Genomic DNA, 19,039 nt, shown 5'->3' on the forward strand with positions numbered 1-19,039 from the left:
GCTGTCAGACTTAAGGAGCCTCTTTAAATATTAGCTGTGTGTCAATGACCTTTTAGAAGAGCAGTGAGAATGGCCAGGTCAATGTCCTGGTGTCCCTCAGACCCCATCCGAAAAACGGTTATCTGAAACATACAGAGAGAGAAAAGAAAGAAACAATAAGGAAGAGAGAGAGGGAGACATTTGTGATCTATACATCATTACTCACTGGGAATTTCTTTCTTTCTTGCTTTGTGAATAAATACATGAATTAAATGTTTTTTACTGATAGAGATGATTAACACTGTGAGTAAACCATTCACATCATAGCCCAGTGCTTTTAATGCTCCGAGCAGAGGAGACTGCAATATACAGTATCATATATTCTCCTAGTTGACACACTTTGGAAACGGAAACGAAAACTGTGAAGTAGCTCGTATGCAGTGTGGTCCCACTAGAAAAGAAGGGAAGAGAGAGAGAGAGAGAGAGAGGAGAGAGAGAGAGAGAGAGAGAGAGAGAGAAAGCGAGCGAGCGGGAGAGCGAGCGGGAGAAATAGAGGGAGAAAGAGAGAGAGAGAGAAAGAGAAGGAGAGAGAGAGCGAGAGGGAGAGCGAGCGGGAGAGAGAGAGAGAGTGAGGGAGAGAGAGCGAAGGAAGGAGAGAGACATATCAAGAGTGAGTGGAGACCCTTCAATGGAGTATGGTACAGTAAGCAAGAGATAAAAAAGAAGGAAGGGGTACAGAGCAAATCAGAGGGAGAGAGGAGGAGGTAAGATAGCGGGAAGGATGAAGGAAGGGGTACAGAGCAAATCAGAGGGAGAGAGGAGGAGGTAAGATAACGGGAAGGATGAAGGAAGGGGTACAGAGCAAATCAGAGGGAGAGAGGAGGAGGAGGTAAGATAGCGGGAAGGATGAAGGAAGGGAAAGCAGGGGGAGGGTAAAAGAGAGGGAATGCGGCAGTTCTGCCAGATTTTGTCGCATGACGGCATGTGTGTGAAGGGCACCTTGCAGATCCACGTATGAGCTGCGTGTTCGGAACGCTGGAGCGTGCTGAGGATCCCAGCCACAGGGTCATGAATCTATTCCTGTAATCCCTCCATCCATCCTCCTCCCTCCCCCCTCCTCCCGCCATCACATCTCACATCTTCCCTTCTAAATGGCTCAATTTGGTGGTGCACCTTGATTTCATCTGTCTTTAACTCGTGCCTCCCCTCAGGTTATGAATCAATAGAGTAGCTCACTCCGTCTCTCTCTTTCCCTTTTTCTAAAAGCCCTTCAGACACCAAAGGGGAGAGAGAATTTGTCTGTACGCTTGCTTGTTCATTATTTTTCCGCTACTGAGAGATGACACACATTGCCCCCTTGGAATGGGGTCCTGCAGAGAGAGAAATGAGCGTATGTATGTGTAAGAGTTACCTCCAGTACTGTGTGTCTCTATGAGCATGTGTATGAGCATTCCTGATTGTGTTTAACGTGTGAACAATGAATGTAACAAAGTTTGTTGTCATACGCACATCCTTAAAAACATTGGTGCTGGGCTAAGTAAGAATACTTGTGAAGAACAGGAAGGCTCTCACACTGTTTCTTCTCCCAATTACAGTACTTGCTTTATTGACACCGTTTTGATCCGAACCGGCTCTTCATCAAATCAAACAGAATGAGTGCTCATCTCCCAAAATATACCAATTTCACCTCACATGATGAATAGGTTTGGGGTCACTTAGAAACGTCCTTGTTTTCCATGAAAATATACATGAAATGAGTTGCAAAATGAATAGGAAATATAGTCAAGACGTTGACAAGGTTATAAATAATGATTATTATTATTTATATTTTACCCCCTTTTTCTCCCCAATTTCGTGGTATCCAATTGTTTTTAGTAGCTACTATCTTGTCTCAACGCTACAACTCCCATACGGACTCGGGGGAGACGAAGGTTGAAAGTTATGCGTCCTCCGATACACAACCCAACCAAGCCGCACTGCTTCTTAACACAGCGCGCATCCAACCCGGAAGTCACCCGCACCAATGTGTTGGAGGAAACACCGTGCACCTGGCAACCTTGGTTAGCGTGCACTGCACCCGGCACGCCACAGGAGTCGCTGGTGCGTGATGAGACAAGGACATCCCTGCTGGCCAAGCCCACCCTAACCCGGACGACGCTAGGCCAATTGTGCGTCGCCCCACGACCTCCCGGTCGCGGCCGGTTACGACAGAGCCTGGCAGCAAACCCAGAGTCTCTGATGGCACAGCTGGCGCTGCAGTACAGTGCCCTAAGCCACTGCGCCACCCGGGAGGCCCCATAAATAATGATTTTTAATTGAAATAATAATTGTGTCCTTCAAACTTTGCTTTCGTCAAAGAATCCTCCATTTGCAGCAACTACAGCCTTGCAGACCTTTGGAATTCTAGTTGTTAATTTGTTGAGGTAATCTGAAGAGATTTCATCACATGCTTGCAGAAGCACCTCCCACAAGTTGGATTGGCTTGAAGGGCACTTATTACCTACCATACGGTAAAGCTGTTCCCACAACAGCTCAATAGGGTTGAGATCCGTTGACTGTGCTGGCCACTCCATTATAGACAGAATACCAGCTGACTGCTTCTTCCCTAAATAGGTCTCACATAGTTTGGAGCTGTGCTTTGTGTCATTGTCCTGGTGTACGAGGAAATTGCCTCCCATTAAACGCCGTCCACAGGGTATGGCATGGCATTGCAAAATGGAGTGATAGCCTTCCTTCTTCAAGATCCTTTTTAACCTGTACAAATCTTCCACTTTACCACCACCAAAGCACTCCCAGACCATCACACTGCCTCCACCATGCTTGACAGATGGCGTCTCACGAATGTTCTTCTTTGTGACCTCAAACTTAGATTAGTTTTTTACAATCTTCCTCTGTCCAGTGTCTGTGTTCTTTTGCCCATCTTTTCTTTGTATTGGCCAGTCTGAGATATGGCTTTTTCTTTGCAACTCTGCCAAGAAGGACAGCATCCTGGAGTCGCCTCTTCACTGTTGACGTTGAGACAGGTGTTTTGCGAGTACTATTTCATGAAGCTGCCAGTTGAGGACTTGTGAGGCATCTGTTTCTCAAACTAGACACTCTAATGTACTTGTCCTCTTGCTCTGTTGTGCACCGGGGCCTCCCACTCCTCTTTCTATTTTGGTTGGAAGCATTTTGCACTGTCCTGTGAAGGGAGTAGTACACCTCGTTGTACGAGATCTTCAGTTTCTTGGCAATTCTTCCCATGGAATAGCCTTCATTTCTCAGAATAAGAATAGACTGATGAGTCTCAGAAGAAAGGTCTTTGATTCTGGATATTTTGAGCCTGTAATCAAACCCACAAATGCTGATGCTCCAGATACTCAACTCGTCTAAAGAAGGCCAGTTATATTGCTTCTTTAATCCGGACAACAGTTTTCAGCTGTGCTAACATAATTGCAAAAAGGTTTTCGAATGATCAATTAGCGATTTAAAATGATAAACTTGGATTAGCTAATGAAACGTGCCATTGGAACACAGGAGTGATGGTTGCTGTACGCCTATGTAGATATTCCATTAAAAATCAGCTGTTTCCAGCTACAAAAGTCATTTACAACATTAACAATGTCTACACTGTATTTCAGATTAATTTGATATTTTAATGGACAAAAAAAATGCTTTTCTGTCAAAAACAAGGAAACGTCTAAGTGACCCCAAACTTTTGAACGGTAGTGTACATGAGGATGATATAAATATATATGTTAGAGAGTACGTGGTATGTGTGTGTGTTTGTGTGTGTGTGTGTGTGTGTGTGTGTAAGAGTAATTGAAAGGCCTCCCTCCAGGTGAAATTGGAGAGTAAATGGGATGTGATGGTTTCGATCCATCTTCATTGCCTGTTTGAGGACAGGGTAATTATTGTGTGTGTTCACGTGGGTATGCATGTTGTCTGTATGGTTGTGTGTGTGTGTGTGTGTGTGTGTGTGTGTGTGTGTGTGTGTGTGTGTGTGTGTGTGTGTGTGTGTGTGTGTGTGTGTGTGTGTGTGTGTGTGTGTGTGTGTGTGTGTGTGTGTGTGAGAGAGAGAAGGCCAGTGTGTGGTCAGGGATAGATTACTTAAGTGAGGGTTACATGACCAGGTGTGTGTTCCTGTGGTGGCTTTAGGACTGTCTGTGTGTGTGACCATGATTCCACACACTTAGTGCACAAATCACACCGGTACACTTGAACTAAAACAGCCCTAATCCTCACTTGATCTACACAGGTGCGAACTTACTGACAAGAACACACAGATGAGTAAGTGTTGCGTGTGCATGCGTGTTAGTGTGTGAATCCACCACAGGAGGTTGGTGGCACCTTAATTAGGGAGGATGGGTTCTTGGCAATGGCTGGAGCGGAATGGTATCAAATTCCATTTGCTCCGTTCCGGACAATATTGAGCCGTCCTCCCCTCAGCAGCCTCCAGTGGAACCCACCAGATCACTGCTTCCTATATGTGAATGACAGTAACGATGACTGATGGAGCAGGGATGATTATTATGTGCAGCTTACGCTACTCTGCGTGGCCTCCACCTCGTCAACTTCTCTTTTCCTTTCCTTTCCTCTCCTCTTCCTCCTACTCCTACCGATCCTCCTCCTCCTCCACCCACCATAGCCCCCAAGGTGACCCTCTGCAGAGCCATGTGTTAGGGAGGGAGCACCATGTTCCCACAGCTAGGGGTATAATTTGATCACAAGAGGCTTAGTTTTCTGTCCTTATGCAGGGGTAAGAAATACACCCCTCCTCTTCTCAATTTGTATCCTACAGGGAAATATTTTCTTGAGTGCTTACTGTTGGTATAACATGTCTATATTTAATCGTGATGTATGCGTTCATTGGTTAGACATATACCTCCATATATGTTTTTCTCTTGCACACAGATATGCTGTAGCCTCTAATACCAATTGGTCTACAGTCTGTGTGAAGGGAATATCTCATTCTGTAGATGCCTGACACTTTCATGCCTATTGATTGACACGTGTCACTCGGCAATGATTGATGACACACCATAGACATCCGCCTGTCACACCATCACATGTCGAGGAGAGGGCAGAGGAGAGAAGAGACATACTAGTCACTAGTGGGAAGCACCACTTTTAGAATGGATGCTGTTTGATCATGTTGCTCGTCAGTGGTTGAAAAAGTACACCATTGTCATAATTCAGTAAAAGTATAGATGCCTTAATAGAAAGTTACTCAAGTAAACGTGAAAGTCAACCAGTAAAATATTAAGTCTAAAAGTATTTGGTTTTAAATATACTTAAGTATCAAAAGTAGAAGTAAAAATAGAATAGAGCTAAGTACAGGCAAAATCCTAACAGTAAACCTGTTTACAACAGATACTGGGAGACAAATTCACCTTTCAGCAGGGTAATAAACTAAAACACAAGGCCAAATATATAAACTGGAGTTGTTTACCAAGACATTCAATATTCCTCAGTTGCCTTGTTACATTTTAAATCGGATTGAAAATCTATTGGCAAGACTTGAAAATGGCTGTCTAGCAATGATCAACAGCCAACTTGACAGAGCTTTAAAAATAATATTGGTCAAAATATTGTACAATCCAGGTGTGCAAAGTTCATAGAGACTTACCCAGAAAGAATGACAGCTGTAATCGATGCCAAAGGTGATTCTAACATGTATCGATTCAGGGGTGTGAAAACATTTCTGCATTTCATTCTGAATACATTTTCAAAAATGTCTAATACTTCTCACTTTACCATTATGGTGTATTGTGTGTAATTGGGTGGGAATTATATATTTTTTCATACATTTTGAATTCAAGCTGTAACACAACAAAATGTGGAATGTATAAAATGTAGTCAAAAGTTCAGTGTTCAGTACACATTCCTTACACATGACCCGCTATAGAGATGGCTACTAATAGAAATCTTCATTGAAACACTGACTACACGAAAGAGCACCGCATCTGCTGTGTGAAACCGCACAGATTTGAATGTCTTGGTGACATATAGGCTACAAGCCCAAAGGATTCTCAGTCATATTCCATCATCCAAACACATTAGTCCCACGTCATCAGAAATCTTACGGCATTGCCTTGGTCTAAACTCTATCGAGCTTTATCTACTCAACGCCACACTACCGTGCTTGGCATTATCATTAGCCCGCATTAGCCTCAGCCAAACTAGACCAAGGTGGCAGCACAAACCAACCACTCTTCCTCAGTTTGATCCATCCCATAGATGACATACTGTACTGTAGTAAGGTAGTGGTAGATAGTGGTGGCAGTAGTTGAGGAAGAGATTTACCCTTTTTGCCTATCAGATATTATTGGCTCCACAGCTGCTCTAGAGACTCCACGCGACTGGGTGTCCTGGAGTTCCATCTGCTTGAGCGTGGAAACCTCACAGAGCTCAGATCAATCCACTTACACACCCAACATCTGTGATGAGCATCTCTCTCTCTCTCTCTCTTTCTCTCTCTCTCTCTCTCTCACTATGTGGGAATGTGCATTTCTCTCGCTATATGTGTGTGTCCATATAAGGGGGAAGAAAACATGGAAGAAAACAATAGGATGCACAATGAAAGTGGAAAACAACCACACCAACACAAATCATCACATTACAAGGCACATTTTTTTTGGCACCTGACAAAGGAACAAAGGAGAGACAAAATGAACGCACAAAAACAAAATTGACGCAAAACATTCAACAAAGTGTATATATTGTTTAATTTCAATAGATATACAATTACAAAACAATAAATTACGTAGGGAGAGGAGGGACATAGTTCATAGTAAAAGTATGTGCAACCATGAATAACATGTCAACAATAGCAGCTAACATATGCCAGTATGGTTGGAAAGTGGAGACAAATTTAAACATTACTGGAGACACCTTATGCTTGCAAAGCGTAGAGCAGTTGCAACTGTAAATAGGTGAATTGTTACACCCCACAGTTAGCCAAGTTAGTTAGCTAGCTGGCTAGACAAAAATTTTGCAGTTATTTAACTTAGCAACTGCCACTACACTGTTTTGCTAGCTACCATAATGTTATTGTGTTAAAAAAAACATATCCCCGATTTGACATGGTGTCTCCAGTTGTGTTCATATTTTAACGATTGTGATGAAATCCACTTTCCAAGCGTATTGTGCAACTGAGATTTGAATGTGTGTATTATAAACAAAGTGTGTATTTTAAAACCTTTATATAACAGAGTGTGCATTTGCATATTGAGGCAGATTTTTCATGCAAATTACATGATGCATGTGCTTGTGTAACCAACTGTTAAATTAGAATATTGCAAAGGCATGTGTTTGTTTGGTGCATGCAGGCTAATGGAGGCTCAGGTGTTTAATGGATACAGACACAGTGAGTGTTATTTTCATCTCAGGCACAGTATGTATGACGATAATATCTCATGGTTTGGAATGTACACAGCAGTGTTTGTGTGTGTGTGTGTGTGTGTGTGTGTGTGTGTGTGTGTGTGTGTGTGTGTGTGTGTGTGTGTGTGTGTGTGTGTGTGTGTGTGTGTGTGTGTGTGTGTGTGTGACTAATACCGTCTGTCTGGAACTCAAAACTCACTGATTACCATGTGATTACCTTCATTATCCACTTACCATAGTGCTTGTTTCTTGCCCTGTGAAATGTGACTTTGTGCCAGGCATAGTGCAGTGATAATATGTATCATTGTGTTTGTAGTGGGACAGTGTACTACACATTGATGATGATCACTATAATAAGCATGCAGCTTCTCTCTGCAAGAAACACTGATCTGAAGAGACCTTGTCACTGCCTGAGCTAGGGAAGGTTAATTAGGGAAGGTTAATTATGTGAGTGACAGTTCACTAAACACAGCTTGTGGGGTATGTTTCAAATGGATATGACAGATGGACAGGAGAGAAAGCAGCCTAAAGCCAAACCAGTAGGCCCTGGATGACATCAGAGGGCCTTTAAATACACAGCCCTGTCACAGCCCCAATCCCCTAGATACAGATGTAAGCAATATGGCAGAAATTCCACTAGCCTATTAGACGTGGAGGTGGAGCTGCTATAATATCGCTTAAACCTATCACATCCTCTCAGATCTCCACTAGTGTCTAGGGGGTAAGGGCTAAAGGGGTTGTTTCTGGACAGGGCCACAGTCTCATTATTCCCAAATCTTCTCTTTTTTTATCTTTACATTGACATCTATGTTTTTCCTCCCTAATCCCCATCACACTGGTGCTTGAGACTTTGCACAGTTGATCAGGGCTCTCCAACCCTGTTCCTGGAGAGCTACCGTCCTGTAGGTTTTCACTCCTACTCTAATCTAGCACACCTGATTCTATTAATTAGCTGGTTGATAAGCTGAGTCAGGTTAGTTACAACTGGGGATGGAGAGAAAACCTACAGGTGGGTAGCTCTCCGGGAAACAGGGTTGTAAAAGCCCTGCAGTAGAGGCATGGGGAGTTAGGGTAGGGGATGTTTCCAAGGTGACGAGTGAGGGAGCCTGAACACTCACCAGCTCCTTCTTCTTCATGCATTCCATGAGGATGATGAAGAGGTGCTGGGCCTGGGTCCGGCTGTACGTGAAGGTCTTCTGGATGGTCACCAGCAACTGGTCCCTCAGAGACTCATTTATGATCCTGGTAAAAATGAGCGAAAAGGAGAAAGAGGAGAGGGAAAGAGGGAGGAAGGAGAGATGATGAATTGTGGCCGATAAGGGTAAAAGAGACCTGGACGAGAAACTTACATTTAAGTTGAAGTATTAAAGGCACACCTCAGGATTTTGGCAATGATGCCCTTTATCTACTTACCCAGAGTCAGATGAACTCGGGGATACCATTTTTATGTTTCTGTGTCCAGCATGAAGGACGTTATAGGTAGTTGCGCTAACTACAGCCATTGCGCTAACGCTAGATAGCATTGGCTCGCAACACTACCTCTTACTTCCTTCATACTGGACACAAACATAGAATTGGTATCCACGAGTTCATAAAGGGCCTCAATGCCAAATTATCCATTTAACATTTATCCTAAGTATTAGGACTGTATTTGGGACACACTACTAATGCACTTAGAGGTAGGGGGCAGTATTTCCACTTTGGATGAATTACGTGCCGATAATGAACTGCATCAAAATCTGCCCTAAATTGCTAATATATGCATATTATATGCATATTATTAATAATATTGGATAGAAGACACTTCTAAAACTGTTTGAATTATGTCTGTGAGTATAACAGAACTCACAGGGCAGGCAATCTTCCAAACAAGTTTTGAAATCCTGAAATCCTGAAAGTTGGGGCAACTTTGACGTCATCGTCCCCTCCCTTCCCAACAAGTTATGGATCTGGAAACACTTCCTACGTCTTCCACTAGATGTCCTCATTCAGTAGAAAGTGTAATGGCGCATTTGCTGTGAACTTTGACCAAATGGGAAGGAAAGTAGTTGCTGTCACAAAAGGATGCCACTTTGTTGAGGCGCGTTTGAGTGCTTTGGCTGTTCCAATCAGCCCCAGATGAAAACGAATGATCCGGTTGGAATGCTATTGGATATATATGATTATAACATCCTGAAGATTGATTCTGCACTGAGTTTGACCAGTTTCTTCGACCTGTAATATGTCATTTGGAAGTTTTGATGCAAAGTTATCCTGGACCAGAAGTCATTTTTTGGGCATTTGAGCTGAAAGTGGTAGCAAATGCTGCTACTTGGACACTAGAATTGAACATTATGAAACAAAACGATTTATTGTCAAACTAGGAGTCCTTGCACTACATTCTGATGAAAGATCATCAAAGGTAAGGGAATATTTATGTTGTAATTTTGTATTTCTGTTGACTCCAACATGGCGGAGAAATACTGTTACGTCTGAGCACCGTCTGAGATTATTGTTAGGCTTTTTCCGTAACGTTAAAAAAAATGTGACACAGTGGTTGCATTAATGTGTGGAGGTTAAATATTTCTAAAGAATATTTTTGCATTCCCTGTGCCACCTTTTCAGCTGAACGGGGGGGCGGTGGAGTTCCTGTAGGGGAACCCATCGCCTTATTAATGCACCCACAATACTGTAGCAAATCTGTGTATGTGATATGTGACACGTACCCTCCCTCCTCAGAGTACTTGTGTCCAAATGCCAGGATGTCCGAAGCACGCCCGCTCCCATCACACACCACCACGGGCACAGGTGGCGTGTCCCTTAGGTACTCTAACACGATGGAGATCACATTAGGACCCCCCTCCACTATCAGAGCCACCACTGGCACTCCCTGACCAATACCTACAGAGAGAGAAAGGGAGGAAGGGGGGAGGGAGCAAAAGAGAAAGAGAGAGAGATAGTGGTGGAAGAAGGAAGGAAAACCAGACAGGAAAGAAATCAGAAAACAGAGAAAAAAAAAGGTGCAAACGAAAAGCACTCATTAAATCCCACAGGAGTACCCTGACAGACAGCCATGAGGGAGGTGTGACTGACAAAATTTAAATGGGGGCCGTGTTGCGTGCCACGATTCAACAAGTGCCCCGACATCTCACCTCTCAACTAAAATAGAAATGCTGCTTAAAGATGAATTTGTGCCACAAGTCTGGCAGCAGCATTCAGAGAGAGTTTCCTATTTCTATGGATATTTCTGAGCATCTAGCGGAAGCACGGAGCCGCGCTTGAGCCGCATAGATGCCCCGGGAGCGAGTACCCTCCTGCTGCACAGAGGGACTGCCTCAAACTGGCTAATCAGAAGCTATTAAAGGGATATTTCGGGATTTTGGCAATGAAGTCCTAACTAGTGTTAGTGCAAAGACAGTCTCCTGAGCTAAGCTAGTTAGCTTTGGCCTGAGAAACTACCTCTACCTTCCTTCATTCTGGACGCAGAGGCATACAAATAGTATCCGGAAGTTCATCTGACTCCGGGGAAGTAGATAAAGGGTTTTATTGCCAAAATCCTGAACTATCCCTTTAAGACTCATTAGAGGTAATTAACAGGTGGGTTCTGGAGCTTACACAGGCTGGGAGAACGGGCTTGGAAAGAGAAAGGATGCACATAAGCCCTACAGTACCAAACCCCCACAAGGATGCCCAGTTCTCTCTGAGCTTCTCTCTCTCTCTCTCTCTCTCTCTCTCTCTCTCTCTCTCTCTCTCTCTCTCTCTCTCTCTCTTTCTGTCACACTCTCTGTCTCTCATTTAGCTGCCACCAGTCAGTTTTTTCACTCAAATTCAAAAGCCATGTCCCTGCTGGATCCTCCCTCACATCCTTGCCTGCATAATTTCACTGTGGATAGGTGGGCCACTGACTCAGGGCCCGCTCACACACGTGCCATCATTGTGTCTTGCTCGCTACAGGCAAAGTTACATAAAGAGGGAGCTATTTTAGGGCCTAGCATACTTTAAAGGTAAGAACATCACCACACTGTACATCAGGCGCAGGAGAACAAGTAGGCTCGTCTATTCATAACAGTTTTAATTGACTTCTTCTCTTACTCTTTACCTCTTCATGTGTCATGAGCAAGCGATGATGGCTACTGCGGTTTGAGGGACACCACTCGCACCTGAAGGGATTAGGCTCCAATTGACAAGACACCAGATGAGGAAGGGAGAGCGCAGCTGGGTCTTTGCTAATTGGCTAGAGAGAGAGAGAGCGAGAGAGCTGTGCCTGCATACACCACAACACACCACACCACTTAAACTCTGTCTTACAGTATGACTCCTACTAAAGCTAGTTGATATGTCTGAGGGTTAGAGCAAGGTGTTGGCAACAAGGTGCTGGGTGGTGGGTTTTCGATTCCCACTTGGGCCACATCTACAGAATATTTGTTTATGTGTCAATGCTAGCAGTTCTGTGAGTGGCTTTGAATAAAAGCGGTCTGATAAATGACCATGCTATATTGTTATTATCTGTACCAAGATGGCATAGCAGTTCAGACGTCTTTTGTCCTCGTCTTGTTGTGTCCCGTATATATATATATATTTACAACTTTTTCATACATTCTTTTATTTAAATTTTCCATAAACTCATCCTCAAAACACTCTCCTGCAACCCGTCTCACCAATTTATATTTATAAAAAAGTATTATATATTAGTAAATCTGTAATCAAACTCATCCTCAAAACACTCTCCTGCAACCCGTTTCACCAATTTATATTTATAAAAAAGTATTATATATTAGTAAATCTGTAATCATCCAAGAAGCTAGCCAGAAACTCCAAACTCCAAGAAGCTAGCCAGAAACTAGCCAGAAGCTAGCCAGAAACTAGCCAGAAGCTAGCCAGGAGCTAGCCAGAAGCTAGCCAGGAGCTAGCCAGGAGCTAATCCAGAAGCTAATCACAAGCTAGGTCAGAAGCTAGCCAGAAACTAGCCAGAAGCTAGCCAGGAGCTAGCCAGAAGCTAATCCAGAAGCTAATCAGAACTAGTTAAAGCTTTCGTCGATTCCGGAGCGAACATCAGTTGTTCCGGAGCTAGCCAGCTGAGGAGTTCCATCAATCACTCCTGGGCTGCGGTCACCTATCCGGACCCGTTTTGCTGCCTACGCAGAGCCCCACCGGGCCTTCACGGCTGAACTGCCGACGTTGTCTACCCGAGGGAGTTATGGAGAGACGCTATCCGAAGCGGTGCAGCCAACGGGTTTCTCCACGCATCGCGCCGACAGAAACAAACACCTTTCTGGTAAGAAGAGGGGTGGGGGCGTATGCCTTATGGCTAACGAGACATGGTGCGATGAAAGAAACATACAGGAACTCAAATCCTTCTGTTCACCTGATTTAGAATTCCTCACAATCAAACGTAGACCGCATTATCTACCAAGAGAATTCTCTTCAATTATAATCACAGCCGTATATATCCCCCCCAAGCAGACACATCGATGGCTCTGAACGAACTTTATTTAACTCTTTGTAAACTGGAAACCATTTATCCGGAGGCTGCATTCATTGTAGCTGGGGATTTTAACAAGGCTAATCTGAAAACAAGACTCCCTAAATTTTATCAGCATATCGATTGCGCAACCAGGGGTGGAAAAACCTTGGATCACTGTTACTCTAACTTCCGCGACGCATATAAGGCCCTGCCCCGCCCCCCTTTCGGAAAAGCTGACCACGACTCCATTTTGCTGATCCCTGCCTACAGACAGAAACTGAAACAAGAAGCTCCCACGCTGAGGTCTGTCCAACGCTGGTCCGACCAAGCTGACTCCACACTCCAAGACTGCTTCCATCACGTGGACTGGGACATGTTTCGTATTGCGTCAGATAACAACATTGACGAATACGCTGATTCGGTGTGCGAGTTCATTAGAACGTGCGTTGAAGATGTCGTTCCCATAGCAACGATTAAAACATTCCCTAACCAGAAACCGTGGATTGATGGCAGCATTCGCGTGAAACTGAAAGCGCGAACCACTGCTTTTAATCAGGGCAAGGTGTCTGGTAACATGACCGAATACAAACAGTGCAGCTATTCCCTCCGCAAGGCTATCAAACAAGCTAAGCGTCAGTACAGAGACGAAGTAGAATCTCAATTCAACGGCTCAGACACAAGAGGCATGTGGCAGGGTCTACAGTCAATCACGGACTACAGGAAGAAATCCAGCCCAGTCACGGACCAGGATGTCTTGCTCCCAGGCAGACTAAATAACTTTTTTGCCCGCTTTGAGGACAATACAGTGCCACTGACACGGCCTGCAACGGAAACATGTGGTCTCTCCTTCACTGCAGCCGAGGTGAGTAAAACATTTAAACGTGTTAACCCTCGCAAGGCTACAGGCCCAGACGGCATCCCCAGCCGCGCCCTCAGAGCATGCGCAGACCAGCTGGCTGGTGTGTTTACGGACATATTCAATCAATCCCTATACCAGTCTGCTGTTCCCACATGCTTCAAAAGGGCCACCATTGTTCCTGTTCCCAAGAAAGCTAAGGTAACTGAGCTAAATGACTACCGCCCCGTAGCACTCACTTCCATCATCATGAAGTGCTTTGAGAGACTAGTCAAGGACCATATCACCTCCACCCTACCTGACACCCTAGACCCACTCCAATTTGCTTACCGCCCAAATAGGTCCACAGACGATGCAATCTCAACCACACTGCACACTGCCCTAACCCATCTGGACAAGAGGAATACCTATGTGAGAATGCTGTTCATCGACTACAGCTCGGCATTCAACACCATAGTACCCTCCAAGCTCGTCATCAAGCTCGAGACCCTGGGTCTCGACCCCGCCCTGTGCAACTGGGTACTGGACTTCCTGACGGGCCGCCCCCAGGTGGTGAGGGTAGGTAACAACATCTCCTCCCCGCTGATCCTCAACACTGGGGCCCCACAAGGGTGCGTTCTGAGCCCTCTCCTGTACTCCCTGTTCACCCACGACTGCGTGGATACGCACGCCTCCAACTCAATCATCAAGTTTGCGGATGACACAACAGTGGTAGGCTTGATTATCAACAACGACGAGACGGCCTACAGGGAGGAGGTGAGGGCCCTCGGAGTGTGGTGTCAGGAAAATAACCTCACACTCAACGTCAACAAAACTAAGGAGATGATTGTGGACTTCAGGAAACAGCAGAGGGAACACCCCCCTATCCACATCGATGGAACAGTAGTGGAGAGGGTAGCAAGTTTTAAGTTCCTCGGCATACACATCACAGACAAACTGAATTGGTCCACTCACACAGACAGCATCGTGAAGAAGGCGCAGCAGCGCCTCTTCAACCTCAGGAGGCTGAAGAAATTCGGTTTGTCACCAAAAGCACTCACAAACTTCTACAGATGCACAATCGAGAGCATCCTGGCGGGCTGTATCACTGCCTGGTACGGCAACTGCTCCGCCCTCAACCGTAAGGCTCTCCAGAGGGTAGTGAGGTCTCACCGGGGGCAAACTACCTGCCCTCCAGGACACCTACACCACCCGATGTTACAGGAAGGCCATAAAGATCATCAAGGACATCAACCACCCGAGCCACTGCCTGTTCACCCCGCTATCATCCAGAAGGCGAGGTCAGTACAGGTGCATCAAAGCTGGGACCGAGAAACTGAAAAACAGCTTCTATCTCAAGGCCATCAGACTGTTAAACAGCCACCACTAACATTGAGTGGCTGCTGCCAACACACTGACACTGACTCAACTCCAGCCACTTTAATAATGGGAATCGATGGGAAATGATGTAAATATATCACTAGCCACTTTAAACAATGCTACCTTATATAATGTTACTTACCCTACATTATTCATCTCATATGCATACGTATATACTGTACTCTATATCATCGACTGCATCCTTATGTAATACATGTATCACTAGCCACTTTAACTATGCCACTTTGTTTACATACTCATCTCATATGTATATACTGTACTCGATACCATCTACTGTATCTTAACTATGCTACTCTGTACCAACACTCATTCATATATCCTTATGTACATATTCTTTATCCCCTTACACTGTGAATAAGACAGTAGTTTAGGAATTGTTAGTTAGATTACATCTGCTAACCATGTGTATGTGACAAATAAAATGTGATTTGATTTGATTTTTATCCGTCTGTTTACTCCGTCGCGACGTTGCCTGGGCGCCCATCTGCGGCCTGCTAGCCATTAGCTGTCTTATCGGCTGCTATCTGAATAGATAATCGGACAATTTATTTATTTATTTTTATTGTTATTGTTATTTTTTTCTTCTTCTTGGGCCTCTAGCTATATCTATTGTTTTTATTTTTGTTGTTGTTGTGTGATTTGGATTGGTCCCCTCTACCACACGAAACCCCACTAATCTACTGACAGAGCGCAAGAGGTGGCTAATAACAAACGTCCATCCTATGCTAGCTTGCTACCGATGGCCTGGCTGGCTGTCTGGATCGCCGTGACCCCCAACCAACCTCTCCACTCTCTGGACCCTTTTGATCACTCGACTAAGCATGCCTCTCCTTAATGTCAATATGCCTTGTCCATTGCTGTTCTGGTTAGTGTTTATTGGCTTATTTCACTGTAGAGCCTCTAGTCCTGCTCACCATACCTTATCCAACCTATTAGTTCCACCACCCACACATGCAATGACATCTCCTGGTTTCAATGATGTTTCTAGAGACAATATCTCTCTCTTCATCACTCAATACCTAGGTTTACCTCCACTGTATTCACATCCTACCATACCTTTGTCTGTACATTATACCTTGATGCTATTTTATCGCCCCCAGAAACCTCCTTTTACTCTCTGTTCCAGACGTTCTAGACGACCAATTCTTATTGCTTTCAGCCGCACCCTTATTCTACTCCTCCTCTGTTCCTCTGGCGATGTAGAGGTGAATCCAGGCCCTACAGTGCCTTGCTCCACTCCTATTCCCCAGGCGCTCTCTTTTGACGACTTCTGTAACCGTAATAGCCTTGGTTTCATGCATGTTAACATTAGAAGCCTCCTCCCTAAGTTTGTTCTATTCACTGCTTTAGCACACTCTGCCAACCCGGATGTTCTAGCTGTGTCTGAATCCTGGCTTAGGAAGACTACCAAAAATTCTGAAATTTTAATTCCAAACTACAACCTTTTCAGACAAGATAGAACTGCCAAAGGGGGCGGTGTTGCAATCTACTGCAAAGATAGCCTGCAGAGTTCTGTCCTACTATCCAGGTCTGTACCCAAACAATTTGAACTTCTACATTTTAAAAATCCACCTCTCTAAAAACAAGTCTCTCACCGTTGCAGTCTGCTATAGACCACCCTCTGCCCCCAGTTGTGCTCTGGACACCATATGTGAACTGATTGCCCCCCATCTATCTTCAGAGCTCGTGCTGCTAGGTGACCTAAACTGGAACATGCTTAACACCCCAGCCATCCTACAATCTAAACTTGATGCCCTCAATCTCACACAAATTATCAATGAACCTACCAGGTACCTCCCCAAAGCCTTAAACACGGGCACCCTCATAGATATCATCCTAAACAACTTGCCCTCTAAATACACCTCTGCTGTCTTCAACCAAGATCTCAGTGATCACTGCCTCATTGCCTGCATCCGTAATGGGTCAGCGGTCAAACGACCCCCACTCATCACTGTAAAACGCTCCCTGAAACACTTCAGCGAGCAGGCCTTTCTAATCGACCTGGCCGGGGTATCCTGGAAGGATATTGATCTCATCCCGTCAGTAGAGGATGCCTGGATATTTTTTTTAATGCCTTCCTAACCATCTTAAATAAACATGCCCCATTCAAGAAATTTAGAACCAGGAACAGATATAGCCATTGGTTCTCCCCAGACCTGACTGCCCTTAACCAACACAAAAACATCCTATGGCGTTCTGCATTAGCATCGAACAGCCCCCGTGATATGCAACTGTTCAGGGAAGCTAGAAACCATTATACACAGGCAGTTAGAAAAGCCAAGGCTAGCTTTTTCAAGCAGAAATTTGCTTCCTGCAACACTAACTCAAAAAGGTTCTGGGACACTGTAAAGTCCATGGAGAATAAGAACACCTCCTCCCAGCTGCCCACTGCACTGAAGATAGGAAACACTGTCACCACTGATAAATCCACCATAATTGAGAATTTCAATAAGCATTTTTCTATGGCTGGCCATGCTTTCCACCTGGCTACTCCTACCCCGGTCAACAGCACTGCACCCCCCACAGCAACTCGCCCAAGCCTTCCCCATTTCTCCTTCTCCCAAATCCGTTCAGCTGATGTTCTGAAAGAGCTGCAAAATCTGGACCCCTACAAATCAGCCGGGCTAGACAATCTGGACCCTTTCTTTCTAAAATTATCTGCCGAAATTGTTGCCACCCCTATTACTAGCCTGTTCAACCTCTCTTTGTGTCGTCTGAGATCCCCATAGATTGGAAAGCAGCTGCGGTCATCCCCCTCTTCAAAGGGGGGGACACTCTTGACCCAAACTGCTACAGACCTATATCTATCCTACCATGCCTTTCTAAGGTCTTTGAAAGTCAAGTCAACAAACAGATTACTGACCATTTCGAATCTCACCATACCTTCTCTGCTATGCAATCTGGTTTCAGAGCTGGTCATGGGTGCACCTCAGCCACACTCAAGGTCCTAAACGATATCTTAACCGCCATCGATAAGAAACATTACTGTGCAGCCGTGTTAATTGATCTGGTCAAGGCTTTCGACTCTGTCAATCACCACATCCTCATCGGCAGACTCGACAGCCTTGGTTTCTCAAATGATTGCCTCGCCTGGTTCACCAACTACTTCTCTGATAGAGTTCAGTGTGTCAAATCGGAGGGTCTGCTCTCCGGACCTCTGGCAGTCTCTATGGGGGTGCTACAGGGTTCAATTCTTGGACCGACTCTCTTCTCTGTATACATCAATGAGGTCGCTCTTGCTGCTGGTGAGTCTCTGATCCACCTCTACGCAGACGGCACCATTCTGTATACTTCTGGCCCTTCTTTGGACACTGTGTTAACAACCCTCCAGGCAAGCTTCAATGCCATACAACTCTCCTTCCGTGGCCTCCAATTGCTCTTAAATACAAGTAAAACTAAATGCATGCTCTTCAACCGATTGCTACCCGCACCTGCCCACCTGTCCAACATCACTACTCTGGACGGCTCTGATTTAGAATACGTGGACAACTACAAATACTTAGGTGTCTGGTTAGACTGTAAACTCTCCTTCCAGACCCATATCAAATATCTCCAATCCAAAGTTAAATATAGAATTGGCTTCCTATTTCGCAACAAAGCATCTTTCACTCATGCTGCCAAACATGCCCTTGTAAAACTGACCATCTTACCAATCCTCGATTTTGGCGATGTCATTTACAAAATAGCCTCCAATACCCTACTCAACAAATTGGATGCAGTCTATCACAGTGCAATCCGTTTTGTCACCAAAGCCCCATATACTACCCACCATTGCGACCTGTACGCTCTCGTTGGCTGGCCCTCGCTTCATACTCGTCGCCAAACCCACTGGCTCCATGTCATCTACAAGACCCTGCTAGGTAAAGTCCCCCCTTATCTCAGCTCGCTGGTCACCATAGCATCTCCCACCTGTAGCACATGCTCCAGCAGGTATATCTCTCTAGTCACCCCCAAAACCAATTCTTTCTTTGGTCGCCTCTCCTTCCAGTTCTCTGCTGCCAATGACTGGAACAAACTAC

At 44.9% G+C, this 19,039-nt stretch overlaps 1 protein-coding gene across 4 annotated transcripts in view; it reads right to left on the reverse strand.

Annotated features, from left to right (window-relative positions):
* The window catches only part of LOC135514303 (transient receptor potential cation channel subfamily M member 3-like), a 237,460-nt gene that overhangs the window by 71,662 nt on the left and 146,759 nt on the right, over positions 1–19,039 (reverse strand). For all 4 annotated transcript variants that reach the window (XM_064937692.1, XM_064937691.1, XM_064937690.1 and 1 more), the window contains exons 7-9: positions 10,047–10,221; positions 8,460–8,583; positions 50–122 (exon numbers count right to left, since the gene is read on the reverse strand). In XM_064937692.1, the coding sequence (XP_064793764.1) occupies positions 50–122; positions 8,460–8,583; positions 10,047–10,221 (372 nt within the window). The remainder of the gene's footprint in view (positions 1–49; positions 123–8,459; positions 8,584–10,046; positions 10,222–19,039) is intronic.

Source organism: Oncorhynchus masou, chromosome 25 (genome assembly GCF_036934945.1).
Source record: "Oncorhynchus masou masou isolate Uvic2021 chromosome 25, UVic_Omas_1.1, whole genome shotgun sequence".
NCBI lineage: Eukaryota > Metazoa > Chordata > Actinopteri > Salmoniformes > Salmonidae > Oncorhynchus > Oncorhynchus masou.